This window comes from Capricornis sumatraensis, chromosome 7 (assembly GCF_032405125.1).
Source record: "Capricornis sumatraensis isolate serow.1 chromosome 7, serow.2, whole genome shotgun sequence".
Taxonomy (NCBI): domain Eukaryota; kingdom Metazoa; phylum Chordata; class Mammalia; order Artiodactyla; family Bovidae; genus Capricornis; species Capricornis sumatraensis.
The window spans coordinates 67726689-67747581 of record NC_091075.1 but is presented as its reverse complement, the minus strand read 5'-3'; the positions used below and the strand labels follow the sequence as shown (position 1 = coordinate 67747581).

At 35.6% G+C, this 20893-nt stretch overlaps 1 protein-coding gene across 3 annotated transcripts in view; it reads left to right on the top strand.

Moving 5' to 3' along the window:
• GABRA2 (gamma-aminobutyric acid type A receptor subunit alpha2) overlaps positions 1–18595 on the top strand; it is a 156540-nt gene extending 137945 nt beyond the window's left edge. Inside the window, exons 8-10 of one of the 3 annotated variants that reach the window (XM_068975087.1) lie at positions 4377–4579; positions 15349–15351; positions 18299–18595. In XM_068975087.1, coding sequence (XP_068831188.1) covers positions 4377–4579; positions 15349–15351; positions 18299–18595 — 503 coding nt within the window. Of the gene's footprint in view, positions 1–4376; positions 4580–10688; positions 10869–15348; positions 15352–18298 lie in introns of all 3 variants that reach the window. The other 2 variants (XM_068975086.1, XM_068975088.1) reach the window with 2 other exon arrangements.
• The last annotated feature ends 2298 nt before the right edge of the window (positions 18596–20893 follow it).

Genomic DNA, 20893 nt, shown 5'->3' with positions numbered 1-20893 from the left:
TAGACAAAGACTAAAGAAGCTACGTTAGATAAAATAGAACAGCTAAAGGAAACCATGTCTAAAGAATGAAAGTGTGCTAATGATGCCTCATCAAACATAGAATATCAAATCAATAGAAATTATAAGAAGTAAACAAATAGAAATTCAGCAATTCAAAAGTACCATAACTGAAAAGAAAAATTTACTAGAGGAACTTAGTAGTAGATTTATGCAATCAGAAGAAAGAATCAGTGAACTCAGAGATAAGTCAGTTAAGATTCTTTTAAGTATGGGAAACATGGAGTTAAAAAAAAAAAAATGAGGAAAAATAATCAGTGCCTAAGACATTTGTGGCATATTATCAAGCATGTCAGTATATGTACAGTGGTAGTCATAGAAGGAGAGAAGAGGGACACAGTGATTAAAATATTTGAAAACCAGTGGTCAACATTTTTCAGCTTTAATGAAAAATACAGATCAACTCATTCAAGAAGCTCAATAATCCAGACAAATCACAAGAGGAAAAAATTCCCTGCAGATCAATCTCTCTTATGAATATAGATTCAAATGTCCTCAACAGGAAACTAACAAACTGAAACCAGCCACGTATAAAAAGGATTGCACACTTGTGACCAAGTGTAATTTACCTCAGGAAAGTAGGGTTGGTTAAACATACAAAAATCAATCAATGTAATAATCCCAAATAGATTTATGGAATATGGAAAAAAAAACACACCATCATCTCAATAGACTCTGAAAAACATAAAACATCCTTTCATGATAAAAAAATGTTAGTGAACTAGCCCTAGAAAAGGACCTCTTTAACCCAATAAAGAGAATATTTAGAGGTGAAAGAGTAAAACTTTAGTTCTAACATCAGGATCAAGACAAGGATGTCTGCATTCACCAATTCTGTTCAACATCATACTACAGGCATTAGCCAGGGAAGTTAGGCAAGAAAAACAAATAAAAGGCATCCAATTTGGAAAGGAAGAAATAAAACTCTATATGTAGTCACATATTATTATATATAGAAAACTCTTAATAAACCACATAAAAACTATTAGAGATAATGTGGTCAGGAAAATGTCAGGTAGAAGATCAATACACACAAAAAAATCAGCTTTGTTTCTATACACTAGCAATGAATAATCTAAAATGGAAATAAAGGTATTTCTATTTACGTAACAGCCAAAAGAATAAAATATCTATAAATAAATATGTTTAAAGGTGAAAAATTTATAAATTGAAAATTATAAAATGTTGCGGAAAGGAATTGAAGTTCTAAATAAATGGAGATGACATATGTATGTCCAATTAAAATGGATAGATATGTCACATTTTGGGATTAGAAAATTTATTATAGTTAATATGGCAATATATCCCCAAACAAGGAATTTAATGCAAATCTACCAAAACTCCAAGGACATTTTTTGAAAAAATGAGCAAACTGACCATAACATCATAGGGAAGTATAAGGGACCCTAAATAGCTAAAATAATCTTGAAAAAGAATAAGAAACTTGGAGGACTCATGCTTCCCAATTTCAACGCTTACTCTAAAGCTATGTTATCAAAACTGTGACTTTTGTATAAGGACAGACATGTAGATGAATGAAATAGAATTGAAAGTCCAGTATATATATGGCTGAATCCCTTCATTGTTCACCGGAGACTATCACAACATTGTAAATTAGCTATCAGTTCAGTTCAGTCACTCAGTTGTTTCCGACACTTTGTGACCCCATGGACCACAGCACGCCAGGCTTCCCTGTCCATCACCAACTCCCAGAGCTTACTCAAACTCATGTCCATTGAGTCAGTGATGCCATCCAACCATCACATCCTCTGTCGTCCCCTTCTCCTCTTGCCTTCAGTCTTTCCCAGCATCAGTTCAGTTCAGTTCAGTCACTCAGTCATGTCCAACTCTTTGTGACCCCATGGACTGCACCACCCCAGACTTCCCTGTCCATCATCAACTCCCGGGGCTTACTCAAACTTATGTCCATCGAGTTGGTAATGCCATCCAACCATCTCATCCTCTATTGTCCCCTTCTCTTCCCTCCTTCAATCTTTCCCAACATCTGGATCTTTTCAAATGTCAGTTCTTCACATCAGGTGGCCAAAGTATTGGAGTTTCCAGCTTCAGCATCAGTCCTTCCAGTGAATATTCAGGACTGATTTCCTTTAGAATGGACTGGTTGGATATACCCCAGTATAAAATATAAAGTCTCAAGTTTGAAAAAAAAGAAGAATTGAAAGTCCGGAAGTAAACCCATCTTTGATCAGTTGATTTCATCAACAGTGGTAAGATCATTTAATGGGGAAAGAAGAGTCTTTTCAACAAGTAGTGTTGGGACCACTGACTATCCATATGCAGAAGAATGGATCTGGACATCTACCATATACAAAAATCACCTCAAAAAGGACCAAAGACCTAAATATAAGATCTAAAACTATAAAACTCACAAGAAAATATAGGCTTAAATCTTTATGACCTCAGATTAGGCAACAATTTCTTAGGTGCAGTACACTAATTTGTAATCCCTAAAGAGAATTTCATTAATCCACATCATCTTCAATGCCAGGATAATATCAGTCTTTCAAAGTTTTACTAACGTTTTGCTGATAATACTGTTTTTAAAAGCATCTCATTATTGCTTTTTTTCCTTGACTGCTGATGAAGTTAAATTTATCTTCATGTCAATTGCATTTATATATGTGTGTGTGCATGGGGGGATAGGTTGTTGTTTGTATGTGTGGGTATAACTGTCTTGTATTCTATTTAATTATTGTACTGTACCAATTTCTCAAAAGCAAACACCATCTAAACTCTTTTACAGTTTGTTGCATGTTAACACAATATATTTCTTAAATATGTTTTATAATATTGACTCAGCAGCAGGTGAGCTAAATTTATTTTTACCTAGATTTATCTTTCTACCTTTCATTCTTACTACTACCACCATATTCCCAGCTTCATTCATTCATAATTAAATGGAATTATTGGTATTTTGAATTGCTAACTCTATGGTAAGTGAGAAAAAAGCTGCTTTATTTATCCTAAGGGAAAGTAAAAAATAAAATATAAAAGAATTTCATTATATGAATGAACATTTCACCAACATTTTGATTATTTTAATTTAATATATCCTCTGTGTACTTAATTGGGCTTCCCAGCTGGCACTAGTGGTAAAGAACCCTCCTGTCAGTTCAGGAGATGTAGGAGACATGGGTTTGATCTCTGAGTTGGAAAGATGCCCTGGAGAAGGGCATGGCAACCCACTCCAGTATGCTTGCCTGGACAATCCCATGGACAGAGGAGCCTTGCAGGCTACAGTCCATGAGGTCACAAGGAGTCAGACACGAATGAAGAGACTTGTCATGCATGCATGCATGTACATAATTAATCCTCTCTTGAATCTCTGATAAAGCAGGTAACTGTAGACATTTTGACTGCTAATGTTGTGACTGTCTTCTGAGTTATTGCTTTCTTTTTACCTAACCATTGTGATTTCTCTGAACAACATTCTTTAAAACAATGGAGGTACAAACTACTCCTTAAAATTAGTGATTAATATTTTATAAGGTTGCTTTTTTAGTTGCTTGTTTTATTTTTCTCTAGATTCTAAGAAAGAAAAGTGAAAAGTGAAGTCACTCAGTCGTGTCCGACTCTGCGACCCCATGGACTGTAGCCTACCAGGTCCTCCGTCCATGGCATTCTCCAGGCAAGAGTACTGGAGTGGGTTGCCATTTCCTTCCCCAAGGGATCTTCCCAACCCAGGGATCAAACCCGGGTCTCCTGCATTCCAGGCAGACGCTTTAACCTCTGAGCCACCAGGAAAGCCCAAGCTTCATTATTAAAGAAATTCCATCCTCACAATACTAGCCAGTCTAGGAAATTTCATAATTAGCCTAGCTATACTTAGAATGAAGAACTTCTTAATCACAGTTCTGTTGTGATCACTAGTGTGGATGACTGGTCCATTGCTTAGAATGAGTCAAATAAATGATGAACAAATTAATGTGAAGTTTTGTGAAGGATTTTTTAAATTAATGTTAATGGGAAGTGGGTCAATTTCAAGTACCTGCTTTCCTCATCAGAAATTCTACTTCAGTTTCACCAGTCTTTCTAACCTCAGTGGTACTTAAAGCGGAAAAGGAGATTCATACAAACAAAAATGAGAAAGCAAAGCATTTCAGAGTCATCACTTCAAAAAAATATAATAACCATTGATGATAATTAACTTTGCAGTATTTTCTTTCAGAAGACTTTTGTTTGTTTGCTTTTCTAGTGGCTAAAGGTGGCAATGAAAGTACCTTTTGAAAAAAAAAAAAAAAATTCCAGTGCTATCGTGCTGGTATTTGTTGATGTTTTTGCTTCCTATCTTTTTGCAGGAGTAACAACTGTTCTAACAATGACAACTCTAAGCATCAGTGCTCGGAATTCCCTCCCCAAAGTGGCTTATGCAACTGCCATGGACTGGTTTATTGCTGTTTGCTATGCATTTGTGTTCTCTGCCCTAATTGAATTTGCAACTGTTAATTACTTCACCAAAAGAGGATGGGCTTGGGATGGAAAGAGTGTAGTAAATGACAAGGTAAGTGAGAACTTCCTTCTAACTGTGATTAAGCGAATCCCTCAACCCATTTAGCTTGTAACAGATACTCTTCCTTAAATTTGACATTAAGAACACTCAAACATAAAGCTTTCTTTTAAAGTATGCTCTTGCATGAAATCCTTTAGGAGTGCTGGTATTATTACTTCTGTTAAAGCCATTTCCTAGCATCAGTTGAGCTCTGACAGTGTGTCAAGCACTTGCTAAGTTTTCTACATATGCTCTCTCATATAATCTTTACAACTTTTTAACTAGGATCTCTTTTTAATTCTCCCTCTTTTTTTTTATGAAGAAGGTATAGCTTAGTGAAGTTATTTACTTGCCCAAGTTCACACAAGTTAATGTTTACTTAAACCCAGATCTGCCTGACCATTAAGTTCATGCCTTTAACCACACCACTTTCCAGTAAAAAGATTTGGAAAAGAAAAGTGGGCATTAATTTTACCAATTACAGAATCTCAGGCCCTATCAGTGGGCTGAGTTACTCTTCAGAGTTACTCTTCAGAGATGGGGGTATCATCTCTGTTGCTTGGATGTAAAAGAACTCACAGGATTGTAATCTCTCCCATGTTGTATGGAATAAGTAAGTAGGTAGGAATGCGTAGACATGTTCAGTTGCTCATTTAGTCCACAAGAGAAAAAAAATATTTATCTTTAAGATTAAGCGATTTGGAAATTATTGATGTCTATTTTTCAGTTTCAGGTACTGAAGGAAGTGTGAGTTTTGTGCATTGATAAATAGCCTTAAGAGGAGCCTTTGTATACATCACAATGAGATACAAAGTTTTCTCAGTAATAATAAAAAGTTCTACTTGGAGGGTTTCTTTTCAACAAAGTATCTACCTGAATACCCTTTCATTAAGTTTGGAGGAATATACTTGCTGATTTTCCTTTTCAGTTATTTGAATATAATTTTTTTCTAATTTATATGATATTGACATTGATATTATAGTCTTTTCCCTTAACTTTGTAAACTGTAAAAGTTTTAACAAGTGCTGATTTATTTCATTTTATAAGCTACATTTTGTATACTAATAGTCAATGAGTAAATAGTAAAGAAAATCTGATTAATTTTCCATGCTTTAACTTTTAGGTTATTTCACCTTTCCCATCACATTTTATTGTTGATTTATGTTTTCATTCCCTATATAGTATACTGCTTTCTCATTGCTATCTATGCAGTTACTTCTTTTAAGTTATATAAGTTACACATGCACTTTCTTACTAACATTTTTTGAAGATAAAATGCTTTGCAAATACACCAAAAAAGATAAATAGTGGTTTGTGATGTAAATCCATGTAAAAATATATTGATACTTTATTTTTAATGCATTGAGGTGCCAATAAAATTGACATTGTGATTTGGCATATCAAATAATATGCCTTCTCAACCCCTGAACTTGGAAAATACAAGTACCAATAAATGCGTAAAAAATCAGATTCCTGATAATGCATTCTAAAAGCAATAGTGTGACAGACAAATACTAGATTTGTTTATCCACATATCAGATCACATATAGTGCAGATAAATCTTGGTTGAAATCATTTATGCTCCAACCTAATTTGCAGGAAAACAACTAACAAAATTTGTATTATTTAAGTTATAAGTATTTCAAGTTCAGTGGTTATAGTTAAAGGGAACATACATCAAGCTCCTCGCTTGTTGTTAACCACTTTTCCATAGCTGGAGTGCCAAACACAGTGTCAGGCAATTAGTAGGCACTGCAGAAAGTTTTGTTGAATAAAAGAATAAATTGATTTTTGCTATTAAATCTGGCAGTGTAATACCAATGGCAAGACTTCTTTGCCTACATGGAAGATCTTTTAATACTTTACAGTGGTAAATTTATCAGGGGGTACTCATCCATTTTCATGATTCAAATACATTTTGGGAGGTTTTTTCCTATTGGAAACAACCAGGTTCTTAAAACTAAAAGGATACATAGTGGAATGCCTCAAACTAGCACATCTGCCTAAAAAAAAAAAATCAGTGCAATTTACTCTGTTTTAGTTTTCCTTAGATTTAATTAAGTGGAAAACAGTAATTTTCCTGAAATACAAAGGTTTTATCCATAGGCCAAAATGGGATGCTTTTAGTTGAACCAGACTGGAGAAAGCCGTTTTTGGAGTTAGTAAACATGAGTAAATGCACTTAATGATCTGTCAATCAAAAGCATATATAAAAAGTTATTTAAGGTTTGTTAACTGGCAAGTATCAGTTTGTCTCTGAGGATAATCACTCAGAGACTCATGTTAATATTGTATGTTTGAAAAATGAAATATGTATTTAACATACAGTTTATATGTAGATTGTGCTCTGATGATCTTTAAGGTTAGTTTTCGCAAACAGATAAATAAATTCATTTGCTTCATTTTCAAGCTACATTTGAGCCCTCTATTAGAAGACAAAGCTTATCTTGCTCTGTGATCTTGCACAAGATTGTACACTACTTTTTGCCTCAGGTGTTAAATTAGTTAACAAAACTTTATCAATCTAAAAATTTAGTGCAGGATCAAATAACTCAACTTCACTTATTTATGCCTTTTCATATATGAAAGTATCTAATTTTTCAACTTCCCAAGTTCTTCCGGAACCTTCCTCAAGACTAATTCTGCTACCTTATCTCTTGATTCCTTTTCCTCTTGTTCCTTTTTCAATATTAAACCATCAGTTATTATTTTCTTCTCTTACTTCTTCAAAGCCATCTTCTCTTTTTCACCTGCTTCCTGTAAATTTCTGATGATGCCTAATATACTTAATTTACCATAAAGCCAAAAGCAAAACTCTCTCCAGATTCTGTCTCCCATTCCCTGATCCTCAGATTCCCCATTCTTCTTCTTTTTCCATTCAAGCTTTTGAAAGCGTTGCTTGTAAAATGTATGCTCTCACTTTCAATTTAATTTTCAGCTCACTGTTACCAGGTTATCTTTCCATTTATTGTCCTGTAGCTGAAGGATTCCAGCCTCTACATTTTCAAATCAGATACTTTTTCATTTTTATTAAGGGATTCCCTTTGAACCCACTGAATACTATTATACTCCAAGACTCTATTTCAAGTCAGCAACTTTTTCTCTTCTGGCAGGCCTTTAAAAAAAGGGCTTAGAATATCACCTTCCTTCCTTAAATCTTGACAGCTGCCACTATTCATTCTATTCTTTGAGATTCTTTACCTAAGTTTGGAGTATGTCCAGTCCACCTAACATTTGCTCTTGTTTATCCCCAAAGATGGTCATTTAAATTTATTTTTTTGTTCTTGCTATTACTACGTGATTCTCATTTTAAGGATTTTACTGTAAATACTTGTGGGAATGTCAGCCACACTATGCATTGTTTACTGTTTATTATCTCTAAATAGATAAAACCTACTCATCCTCAGCACAAATACCAGTGTGAAGTGAATTGAAAATTGCTCAGTTGTGTCCAACTCTTTGCTGCCCCATAGATTATAGTATTCATGAAATTCTCCAGGCCAGAATACTGGAGTGGGTAGCCGTTCCCTTCTCCAGGGGATCTTCCCAACCCAGGGATCGAACCTGGGTCTCCTGCTTTGCAGGCAGATTCTTTACCAACTGAGCCACAACAGAAGCCCATGGGTACTGAAATGGATAGCCTATCCGTTCTCCAGGGGATCTTCATGAATCAGGAATCAAACTGGGGTCTCCTGCACTGCAGGCAGATTCTTTACCAACTAAGCTATCAGGGAAGCCCGATCCTCAGGAAATATCTGAACACTTGCTCCCCTGACCCCTGAAAAATTAGATCATTTTTTAAGTATGTATAGTGTCCTGCTCTTTTACATTTCATTCTTTATTACAGCTTATAATTGCATGCTTAAGTCCTAGCTCCTTCACAGTTTATGGTAACAATGACCACATTTAATTTAATAAATCATTTATCCTTGGCCCTTTGTACAGGGCTTACTATACATATTAGTTTTCAATAAATGTGGTGTAAAATAACCAAATCATAACCACAGCCCACACCTTTATCTTACTTTCCACAGTTATTATACCTTTCTTTTAACTTTCAGGTTCATGTATCCAATAGGTACCCATGTTCTTCATGAACATGATTTTTCAACCTTTGCATATCTCTTCTAAAAGATGAAAGAAACAGCAAGCAACCAAAAAATAAAATGTCCTAAGTGCCTATTTTTTTCATATGTATCTCAGTTCATGGCAAAACCTAGTTTCACATACTGACAACTTGAAAGCATCCCTTGAGATCTAACCATCTGTCAAATGTCCATTTTCCTATGTGTATGTCCATAGGCCATGCCCTTTCCACCTTTCATTATTTTCAGTCTGTTTATTCCTCATTATCTCTAATCATGTCTCCTTTTAATCCGTTCTGTTCAGTAGTTCCAGAGGTATCTTTCTAAAACAGGAGTATGATCATTTATTTTTTAGCTCTTTAGTGAATTGCTGAAAGCAATTTTTCAAGCTATCTCAGCTAATATGGCCCCAATATATAGCTTTCTGATACATTTGTTTATATCATGAATGATAAGAAAATATTTTGCTGTTTATTGTACACTTACTACTATGTGCCTGGGAATATCTCCATGTCAAAATGAGGAATATAGGATTCTCAAGTAAAGTTATTTGCTCAAGATCACACGTCTAATAAACAGCAAATCCAAGACTGAACAGATCTGAAGTCCATGCTCATTCTTCCTCTAGCCATGAAAAACATCCCCAACTATCCATGCCTCTTCCTATCTCCATGACATCAGATATGTTGATCCCTCTTGCTAAAATGCCCTCTCCTTTCTTTCCTAACTGGTTAACTATTTATTCCCTAAGATCTATCCAATTGTATGTAATTGCCACCATGACTGGGCAACTGAACTGAACTGAACTGAACTGATTATGCTTTTACAGTGCTTGCCACAAATTCCTTTTATGTAACCTCATTATACTTTTATTGTAAACAAAGCTAACAGTAAGTTATATGATATAGAGGAGAATGGTTTTGTCTTATTTGTTATTTCTCTGCTAATACCTAACATAGAGTTTAGCACATAACTTTTTGAATTAACTTTTAAAATATACCTTTACTCTCTTAAGACTGTGTTTATTTCTAAATATGAGTCAGTGCTTCTACACTGGCCAAGAAAAGCATATTTTTTAGATGTACACTACATATTAAATTACTGAAAACACAGGCATAGCACCATAATATCCAAACTAACCTGAACTGTGCCATTATTTTGGATTTCACTCCATGGTAATCACATTGCATCATATTTCAAGTGTTTGTATTCATCTATTTGTATTTTTTAAGATCCTCCTTTGTTCCAGAAGCATTGCAGACAGTCTATCAAACGAATGTATGTACTTAAATTATTATGATATTATATAAATAGAAGTAGAAAATCAGGGTGAAGGAAAATAGACTGCAAATATGTCCTCCATTTGGGCCAGAATATTAACTGTAGTCCATATCTGTGCTGTGTGCTGTGCTTAGTCACTCAGTCGTGTCCCACTCTTTGCAACCCCATGGACTGTAGCCCGCCAGGCTCCTCTGTCAATGGGGATTCTCCAGGCCAGAATAATTGAATCAGGGTCTCCTGCATTGCAGGCAGATTCTTTACCAGCTGAGCTACCCAGTAAGCCCAGTCCATAGCTAGAATAGCCAAGATTCAAATTCTAAGCTTTTTGGCTATGAGAATGAACCATAGGGGGAAGCTTATTTCCCTTTAACAAAAAAAAAAAAAAAAGGAAGTATAAATTTCTTCAGAAAAAAAAAAAATCCTATACTGAATTCTCTGTTTTAAACAATATAATAAGGATTTTATATTAGAAAAGGGCTTCCCTTGTAGCTCAGTTGGTAAATAATCTGCCTGCAATGCAAGAGACCCGGATTCAATCCCTGGAGAAGGAAATGGCAACCCACTCCAGTATTCTTGTCTGGAGAATCCCATAGACTGAGGAGCCTTGCAGACTACAGTCCATGGGGTTGCAAGAGTCGGACACGACTTAGCAACTAAGCCACCACTATATTAGAAAAAGTCGGGTGCTATTGCAAGTAATGTCAGCATTTTCCCAATAAATGCAGTAATTAATTTCATATTAATGTTTCTTGTAGTCCCCTTCAATAAAAGCTGAAGGCATTACATTAACTTACAACTCAGTGAAGGCAATTCTTCAAGGAGCTAAGCTAATATGGTCCAAGTATATAGCTTTCCCATGGCACAATTTTATCCAAGGAAAGACTTTAGAGTACTTAGAGAAGTGGATGGACTGTATAACCTTCAAACAATCTTCTGTAAGTATCACTTTTCTTAGGATGGTTAGCAGACAGTTAACAATACCATTATCTAATCAGGGAGCATGTTGTTTTTTTACAAATAATGGGCTTTCTAGTAGCCGCAATGACTGTAAAAAAGCAACATTGTATATAGAAAGAGCATAGATTTGCCACTTTGGAAACTTGGGGTTTTCTCCAAAAACTCTTGTATTTAGTGTTATATTTATGAGAGCTCCATTTCCTTATGCTAAGGAACACTCTGTGAGATTCTTTCCGACTCTGAAACTGTGATTGCTATTTTCATTTATATGCAGGTCATTTCAGTACTAAGTGTCTACATTTTAGCTAAAGTGTTTACTCAATTTACTAATGCATCATTTTATCTAATACTCTAAGAAAACCGAGATTGATTTGCCACAATGGTGTGAGACATTTTGATTTTTATAATCAGGAGTTTCCCAGACTGAACTTTTAAGTATTTATTTGGACACTCTAATAAGTAATAACCTCAGGATATTCTGATTCTTATAAAATATCCTTTAAAAAATAGGAAGTTTAATAGTATATGTTATAATTCCTTCTCATTCCACTTAAGTAACAGCATCAACAGACTCTATAGCAGCATAATTTTCTTTTTTCCCTGGATAATGTGTAAAATTAAATCATTTACTGCTTTAGTGTATAACCATATTTTCCCACTTCTCTTGTATATGTCTCAATCACAAGTAAAACAATTCCCTCACATATGTGGAAATTTGAGTGTTATTTTGCAGTTGAGCTTGTTTTATTAATTTCCTAGTCTTTTACATCTATAAATGGTGCAATTGAGGACTGTAGGGATAATTAGATAATATAATTGTAGAACACACTATTAGAATCTATTTCTGTTAATCTAATAAATACTTATTTTACTCTACAAAATATATGGTTATATGCACTGAATATACTTATGTATATCATTCCAGTAGATGTCATTCATTTATCATGAAGCAGACATTTTTTTGAGCCTGCACTGTGCCAGGAACTTGCTAGAAGCTCTACATTGCCCAATCTCTGCCTTCAAGGAGCTTACAATTAAGTAAAAGAGGAAAAGAAATGAAAGTGTTTCATGTGCCACTATAGAGACAAGCACTGAGGTGTGTGGAAGCACACAGAAGGGGTGCTTTTGCAGTAGGTTATTATGTCTCAATAGATGTGATTTTGAGCTGAGTCAGTATAAAACAGACCCTACTCGGGACCGGTGTGGCTTGATTATGAGCCGCTCGCTCAATTGTGGTGTCATTCACAGGTTAGGAAATACAGTTCAGGGTATCATTCACAGATTAGGAGGATGTACAGGATTAGATTGGGAGTGAAAGTAACCTGATTTCATTTTTGGATAGTTTATGTCTTAAGTATATGTGGCACATATAGGTGGAGAAGGCTGGTGAAATATAATGGGTAAGAATTCTGGTGAGATAATTATCCCTGTATTGGTGGCAAAATGAATAAAGTCACTTAAAATTAATAGAAATGAGCAGTGCCAGATTGCCTTCATTTCCCTCATCCTGCTTCCATTTGGTTTTATTCTTCACACTTAACTTTATTTTCTTTACCTATATTTTCAGCCATATCTGGCCTTATTCATCAAAATGTATAGGTGACTTACCTAAGAACCTTAGAGTAGACATATGGAATTAGTAAAATTAGTCTGTAAGCAATTAGATAGTATGAGCTATTAGGGCTGACCTAGTTCTCAAAAGAAACAAAATTTATCTAGGGACACAAGCTTAAAAAATACATCTCGTGGCAGTGAGTATTTTCATGTAACAATAGAATTCATTGCCCTGTTTGTTTTCAAGGGTCTCAGGATTTTAGCATAAGTCAAGGCTTGATTGAAATAAATAAAGTAAAATTGGTATGTGGGGTCAAAATGATGTGGCCCAAGTAGTTAGCATGCTGATCATCTGGCTTGATCAGAGGTTTGCCTGATATTCAAAGAAGACTTCATAGCATGATGTCTGTAAACTTGATTCTTTTAAATAGAAGTTAGAAAATCTCATGGACAGAGGAGCCTGGTACAGACTACCATCCATGGGGTCACAAAGAGTCGGACATGACTGAGTGACTTCACTTTCACTTAGTAATGAAAAGGACAGGGTAATATCTACTAGTAATGGCCTAGGGTATGAATATTCTTTGATACTATTACTAGCAGATCTGTGTCTTACAATTAACAATAATAGAACATGTTATGTGAACTTATGTGGACTTAATCTATCTACTCTGCTTTAGAAGATCTTAGAATTAAGTTGGACTTCAGATGGCGCTACTGGTAAAGAACACACCTGCCAATGTAGGGGATATAGAGGCGTGGATTTGATCCCTGGGTCAGGAAATTCCCTGGAGGGCATGGCAACCCACTCCAGTATTCTTGCCTAGAGAATCCCCATGGACAGAGGAGATGGGCAGGCTACAGTCCATAGTGTTGCAAAAAAATTGGACATGACTGAAGCAACTTATCTTGCATGGAGAATTAAATTACGAATTAGTAGAAGTCAGCTATGATTTTAACAGTTTCCCCCCACCAATACCCATGTTTTAAAGTTTAAATCTGTAGGAACAATCTGCTTTAAGAAAGATTTGTGATAATCATTTTCAAACATAATGAAGGGGAGTTATTATATCCTTGAAAACAAGGTCTTATAAGAGTCTGAGTTAGAAAGGCTTTACAGAGCTGTGGCTAGGAATAGATGTTTAGCCCTATGAGATGCCCTGACCTTCATTCAGTAAATTGGTATGAAATTATAGGTGCCAGCTACTGAGTTTCAACTAGAAATAGTACTCATGGCCATTGTACTTTCCTTGCTACTGGGTTTGAAAATACTCAAGTTTCCAAGTTACAAGGGAACATTTTGAAGCCAAAACCCATCATCTTTTTGAGCTCTTGAGTCTACCTTTGAAGTTTATACTGATATTCAGAAATTGAAGCTATACTTTGAACAGTGAAGAGAAATTATGATGAAATTCTGTCCTTTGGAATGATAAGAAAAGTTTTGAACATATGTTAAAATGATTCTTAACACTCCTTATTTTAATGTCCATCACTGGTTGGGATGAAATAAAAAACATCAACGTATAGATATAAAAAATTGAAACTAGGCTGATATAGACTAGTACAGCCCTTATGGGTTTTTATAGCTGATGTCCATTCAGACTGGTCAGAGCATCTGTTCTGATTTGTTGATGCTTCTGCTCTAGAGTTTCTTAAATCTTTTTAGTGTCTCCTGTGTATTTATGTACAATTGAAGGGAATTCAAGTGGAGGGCAGGAATGGTATTGGTAAGAGTTAGTACAGTTTCTCGGAGAAGGCAATGGCAACCCACTCCAGTACTCTTGCCTGGAAAATCCCATGGACAGAGGGGCCTGGTGGGCTGCAGTCCATGGGGTCGCTAGGAGTCGGACACTACTGAGAGACTTCACTTTCACTTTTCACTTTCATGCATTGGAGAAGGAAATGGCAACCCACTCCAGTGTTCTTGCCTGGAGAATCCCAGGGACAAGGGAGCCTGGTGGGCTGCCGTCTATGGGGTCACACAGAGTCGGATGCTACTGAAGCAACTTAGCAGCAACAGCAGTACAGTTTCTATCTGTAGATTCCTCTTACAACAAAGGATATTTTACATTTTATGTTTTTGTTGTATAAATGACTAACCCTATGCCGTAACTCATGACCCAACTTGAACATCTCTCTTCCACAGTCATCTTTGTTGTTGTTGAGTTGCTAAGTCATGTCCTATCCTTTGCGATCGCATGGACTGTAGCTCACCAGGCTCCACGGGGATTTCCTAGACAAAAATAGTGGAATGGGTTGCCATTTCCCTCTCCAGAGGATATTCCCAACCCTGAGTTGAGGGATGGAACCCAAGTCTCCTGCACTGCAGGCAGATCTTTACCACTGAGCCACCTGGAAAGCCCATAACCAGCACCACACTCCACTAAATGGTTATGGTTTTCAATGTAATTCAAATGCACATTAGATTAAATTTGATCCTCACAACAGTTCAGTATGGCTTTGGTATAATTATCTCTCTTTTAAAACTAGAAGTTGAAGCAAGGAGAGTTTAAAAAACATTCCCAAGGTCCAAATTCTCGATAACTGCAATTAAATGTCATTTTAAGTGATACTGAGATATAATTGCAATAATATAAACACTATATGTTAGAACTTCATAGGTTAAACACATATGGGTTGAAGTCTTTTAGAATACTGACCTAGTGATATAAACTCCAGTTGAAACGTTTTGAGAAGAAGCACTCCCAGGGTTCACACAGCTTCCCCAAAGATAAAGTCACATATCAGGCTGTTGAAAGCAGAGACTTGGAAACCACACCCATTTAAGTTTGTGTACTTTTTCAGTCACTTGTTAGACAGGAGACCTGGTCCTGTCATAAAGCCTCTTTAGCTTCCATTTCTGATTGTGTAACTTGGAGTTACAACCTAGAACTTGTTTCTTAGCCAGTAGTGAATTTTATCACCAATGACATGTTAGGCTTAACACTCAGCCTGACATATCCTAGTGCTCATAAGGTGTTAGTTATCTTTACTACAGTTATATGCTTTCCCATATGTAACATGGGAAAAGACATTTTATAACTTTCATAAAGCTACAAATGATAATCTCTCAGCCTTTTTCTTTTATGCTCCTAGCAAGTCTGGAAGAATGCCTTATCAGCAAGGGAAAGAGGTGAGGGAGAAACCAGATGACAGTGAAGAACAGGAAATGCAGGCCTGTTTACAGATCCTCCTGAAATTTCAGACACCTTTTTTTTATTTCACTTGAACATTTGGAGAATTCTTGTTCAAAATATTGATACTCAAAATTCTGTTGTAGGTCAATTGGTCCTCTAAATCTGTTCATTTACACTACGTGGGGCTTTGCTGATAGCTCCATTGGTAAAGAATCCGCCTGCAATGCAGGAGACCCCGGTTCAATTCCTGGGTCAGGAAGATCCCCTGGAGAAGGGATAGGCTACTCACACCGGTATTCTCAGGCTTCCCTTGTGGCTCAGCTGGTAAAGAATCTGACTGCAATGCAGGAGACCTGGGTTCGATCCCTAGGTTGAGAAGGTTCCCTGGAGAAGGGAAAGGCTACCCACTCCAGTATTCTGGCCTAGAGAATTCCATAGACTGTATTGTCATGGAGTCAGAGATGACTGAGTGACTTTCACTCACTTATTCAAAATATTGACACTCAAAATTCTGTTCTAGTTCAATTGTTCTAGGTCAACTATGTACAAATGAATTTGCTTAATTCATTGCTACCTCAAATTTGTTTGCATTCAGGTAACTAATAGTGTGTTTATATTAGTACAGAGCTACAGTTACATAGTTTTTCAGGTTTTATTAAATAGTGTTATTTAATGTTGAGCAAATATTTTCAGGTTTCATTAATTTGGCGATATGCTATGTGCCTACCTCATAGAAGGAATCAGGCTAAGGTTATGATGGTGAAGAAGACAGATACAGCACCAACTTTCACTGACCTTAGATGCTAATAAGAAAAGAAGAATGTCAATCAGATAATCACACAATTGAAGAAAGAATTTACTCATTTCGAAAAATGCCATGATGGAAATAAACTAGGTGCTCTGAAAGAGTATAGATGGGGAGCAAGGATGGCATTAGATAGAGTGGTTAGAGGATCCTTTTGGAGGAAATAACATTTAAACCAAGGCCATAATATGAGAGGAGACTGATCATAGGGAAAATGGGATGGAGAGAAGCCATTCCAGGATGAGGAAGTAAAACCAGTAGGTGGCATTTCAGATGTTCTGAGGAGCTCCAGTTCTTTATGTCTATGTGCAGAAAGAATTCAGTGAGAGGCAAAGTGATAGATAAGAAGTGATTCATTAGAATAAGGTGTTCATGAGACTTAAAAGTGGGCAGGTGAGAGGGTACCATACCCCAAGGACTTAGTGGGCTACAGTTTTATAATCAAAGGGAGAGAGGGGAGGGGGTGAAGGTCACCTTACTCCTCATTTTTTGAACAGACATGTTATTTCCATAATTAGTTCCTCCTCCATGTCAGGAAGGGGAGTTTTCTTGTCCCTATGTGGTCAAGCCTGGATTGTCATGGCACAGTGGAAATGAATAAAAAGCTGGCAACACATGCTAAAAATGATAAATCATCTCAGGTTTTAGTATAATGTTACCCTCTCCTTATATTTTTGTTTTTAGTGCATTCAGAGGAGTGTGTCCTGGGAATCATGAATTTATTAAGCTCACTGGGCAGGATGTGGGTCTCATGCCACAATTGTTTAATTGTTTGGGGGCATGTCTCTTCCTTCTGTTGCTTGGTTTTGCTAAGCAAGCCTGGTTGGTTTTGTGGTTAAGCCAACCTGCTTTCTAGAGTGATCATTAACTTGCAGGGATCTCACACTTTTTTCTTTAATCACAATTCCTTAGTGGGATTAACTATTTAATTACTTGTTTTATCCCTGTCTTACTAGTAAATAGTAAATCCCTATTACTTACTTTATACTCTGTCACTATCAGAGGTAGCATAGCTAAAGGAACCAAGCAAAAAAATCCTCTGAATACAAGTGATTTCTATGAGACTGATGTATAATGAATTAAAAAAATACACCATGGTAGGAAGTGTTGATTTCATTCTAAGTTCCACGAGACGGTCTCTTACATGAGACTTAAGCTCAGAAATGACACCATCCAATTTAAGTCAAAAAATCCCCATGGGGGCTGTAGTTTGACTAATTATCTCCCAACTGGAAAAACACAAAGGAATGCTATTTGGTTCTGGCAGGAGAAAACTGTGGCCCAGATCAGAGTGGGTAAGAACTGGACAGGGAAATTTAAGGAGAAACAGGCTGTAGGTGAGCTAGGCAGAAATCCAAACGTTTGTGTTTCATCTTCCTTTAATGTCTTCAGTATTTATTACCCTACCATCTGTATATGGATACAATATTCTACCGTTGAGTAAAAGCATTCCAATATGGATTTTGATATGAAGGGAAGATATCCTATTATGAAATTAAAGAAATTAAATTTTCAGTGCAAAATTTGCGAGCATTCACTGCAGATGATCATTCCTCTTGTTAAATTATTTCTATATTTCATTTATTCATTCACTTATTCATTCAACAAATATTTCAGTAACATATAAGAGTCAAAAATGTTGTATCATTTTGTTAAAGTTATATTTTTAAGTATTCTATGTAAACAACAAGAAATTGTTCTCCAGGAAAATGGTACCGTTGATTTACTCAGGGGATTTCCTCACCCTTGTGGTTTTAGGACTTAATTAACTTCATTTATTTCCCTAAATTCCTTCTTTCTAATGTATAATGATGCTTATCACAATACTTTTCTTCAGGATTTGAAACTGGAGTTTGGAAAATACTAAGAAGTCTTAATCCACATTCTGTTATTTCTTGTGTTTTTTCACTAGAAAAAAGAAAAAGCCTCTGTGATGATACAGAACAATGCTTATGCAGTGGCTGTTGCCAATTATGCCCCGAATCTTTCAAAAGACCCAGTTCTCTCCACCATCTCCAAGAGCGCCACCACGCCAGAACCCAACAAGAAACCGGAAAACAAGCCAGCCGAAGCCAAGAAGACCTTCAATAGCGTTAGCAAAATTGACAGAATGTCTAGAATAGTTTTCCCAGTTTTGTTTGGTACATTTAATTTAGTTTACTGGGCCACATATTTAAACAGAGAACCTGTATTAGGGGTCAGTCCTTGATTCTAGGCACAGGTTGTCTTTGAGATGTATAGCAACATTAAACTTGTTTTGTTTTGACATGTACAGTCTGACTAATAACTGCTAATTTGTGAGCCAACATGTACAGTATGTATATAGCATCATAGCTTATAGACCTCTAATGGAGACACGCATTTGCTAACTCATGGCAGAAGGCACCCCATGCCCAATGAGCCATTGCCTTTTTAAAAGATTTACCCTCAAAATTGGTCTAAAGTAGATTTCAGGTGATCTGATTTATTTTCTCTTATTCTAACAGCAATGAAAATGGAGATCCTATACCACCCTTTATGGACCCTTTTGATTTAAGTCTTACATAGGAGTATTTTCTACTGTTACCTAACTATAAAGTAAAATAACATTGTCTTTCCAAGATGAATTCCTCTAAATAACAGAACCTCCTATCTGCAATGTCAGTTCCCTTCTCGAGTGCTCAGAATCCCCGCTAATATAATTGGAAGCTTAGCACACATCTGAAGAAAAACTAGAGATTTGAAATTAGCTTTTAATTACTCTGTTTAGTATCTATAGCCGTGTACATACTACGGCATGACAAATTCAAATAATTATGAATCACCCTGACAAGATGTTCGGTATGCCTAGGATTTAATAACTATTGAAATGCCGTGGTCATCACATTTTTCACATCAGAGTTTATTTGAAAGTAATAATTGAAATCCTCCAGATTATTTTAATCATTGGAAACTACCTTAAATTAGAAAAAAAAAAAAAAAGATGATAAATAGGTCTTAGTATTTCCAGGTATGTGTTGTATTGAAATTGATCAGCTAAATTTTCTTGGTGCTGGAAGAAACTGGAAAAGACATCCAGTTTGGCTGCTGTGGAGCAACATTCATATTGGATTAGAAAATTGTGCCAAAAACTCCCATCAGTGAGAATTCATAGGTGTCACAGAGTATATACGAGCACTTATACGATTCTCTCCTTTCCTGTTTACTGCAAATTCTGCCTTAAGGCTTCTTTTCATCAGGACTCAGAAGCCAACTAATTACAAAGAACAGGGCAGTTAATTGGCACATTTTTCTGTCTTGAAAGCAGCTCTTTCAGATAAGAATTAATGTAAATTCTGCTTTTGTAAATTGCAACTTTAAATTTCTCTGACTCAAATTTGCAGCTTTGTATATGAGAAGAGGTTTTGGTAAGAGTTGAATATTTTTAAACTGAAACTTTAAAGCATCACCAACAGATTGTGGATTAGTTCACATGCACAAACAAAACACACACACCCACAATTAGCTCCATTAGGATATATACACAAATATTTAGCTAAATTAGAAACCACAGTTTTCAATTTTATATAATTACTAATTATTAATAAGCAAAATTCATTTTCCTTTTAGAATTTAAAATACTCTTTATGCCCCTGATATATGTTACAGAAATTATTAATTGTGTCTCATGTTATTAGACTCAACATTTTGGGCAAACTTAAAATCCTTTTGACTCACATATACATTAGCAGTTATTAGTTGACTTTTACTAATAGATACACCTTTATGATGGTGTTTTTGTAGAGACATAAGTAGTCAAATAGTGGCATTTCTTGCAGTTTTGTACAGTATTTCAGTATAGTGCATAAATAGGTATGTTCATAAAATCAATAAAAGGAGTTATCTTATGGAAACAAGCAAAATCACAGCAAAAACTGCTATTCCTTTGCCTCATTTATAATTTTTATTTTATTCATTTTTTTTTTGTTTCAGTGTGATTCTGTTATGTGCTTTGCATGATTGTATTAATACCAAGGTCACAAATGCATCTTATTAACAGAATTTGCCATGAAGACAGCCTTGACATTAAAAATTCGCCCTCACAAAAGGTAATCCATAATCTTTAATAAAATAAACTTGTTACATGAGCCAAAAACGTATTTGTTTAATTCCCTTCCAAAGCACTGTTTTGGTCATCTAAATAGTTTTTTAAAGTGTACTTTATTCATATACTGCAATGGAAGTTATCCTATTTTCTTACACATTTAAATATATCATAGCTCTTCCAGGTGGTTTAGGGAAGGGTGCAGTAGTTTAAGACAGTACACAATGCTTGAAGGCAAGCAATAAAAATGCTTTGTATGGTATGTATTATTAAACATTTTAAAATATTGTTCTTATAAGTTCTGCATTTCCCCCTTAATGTGTGACTATACATTATAAATTTATAAATATGTACATATGTAAAAATATTTGTAAATAGCAGTTTCTGTAGGACAACAGGAAAAAACTCATCTATACCTTTGCAAAAGGCTGCTCCTACATTGAT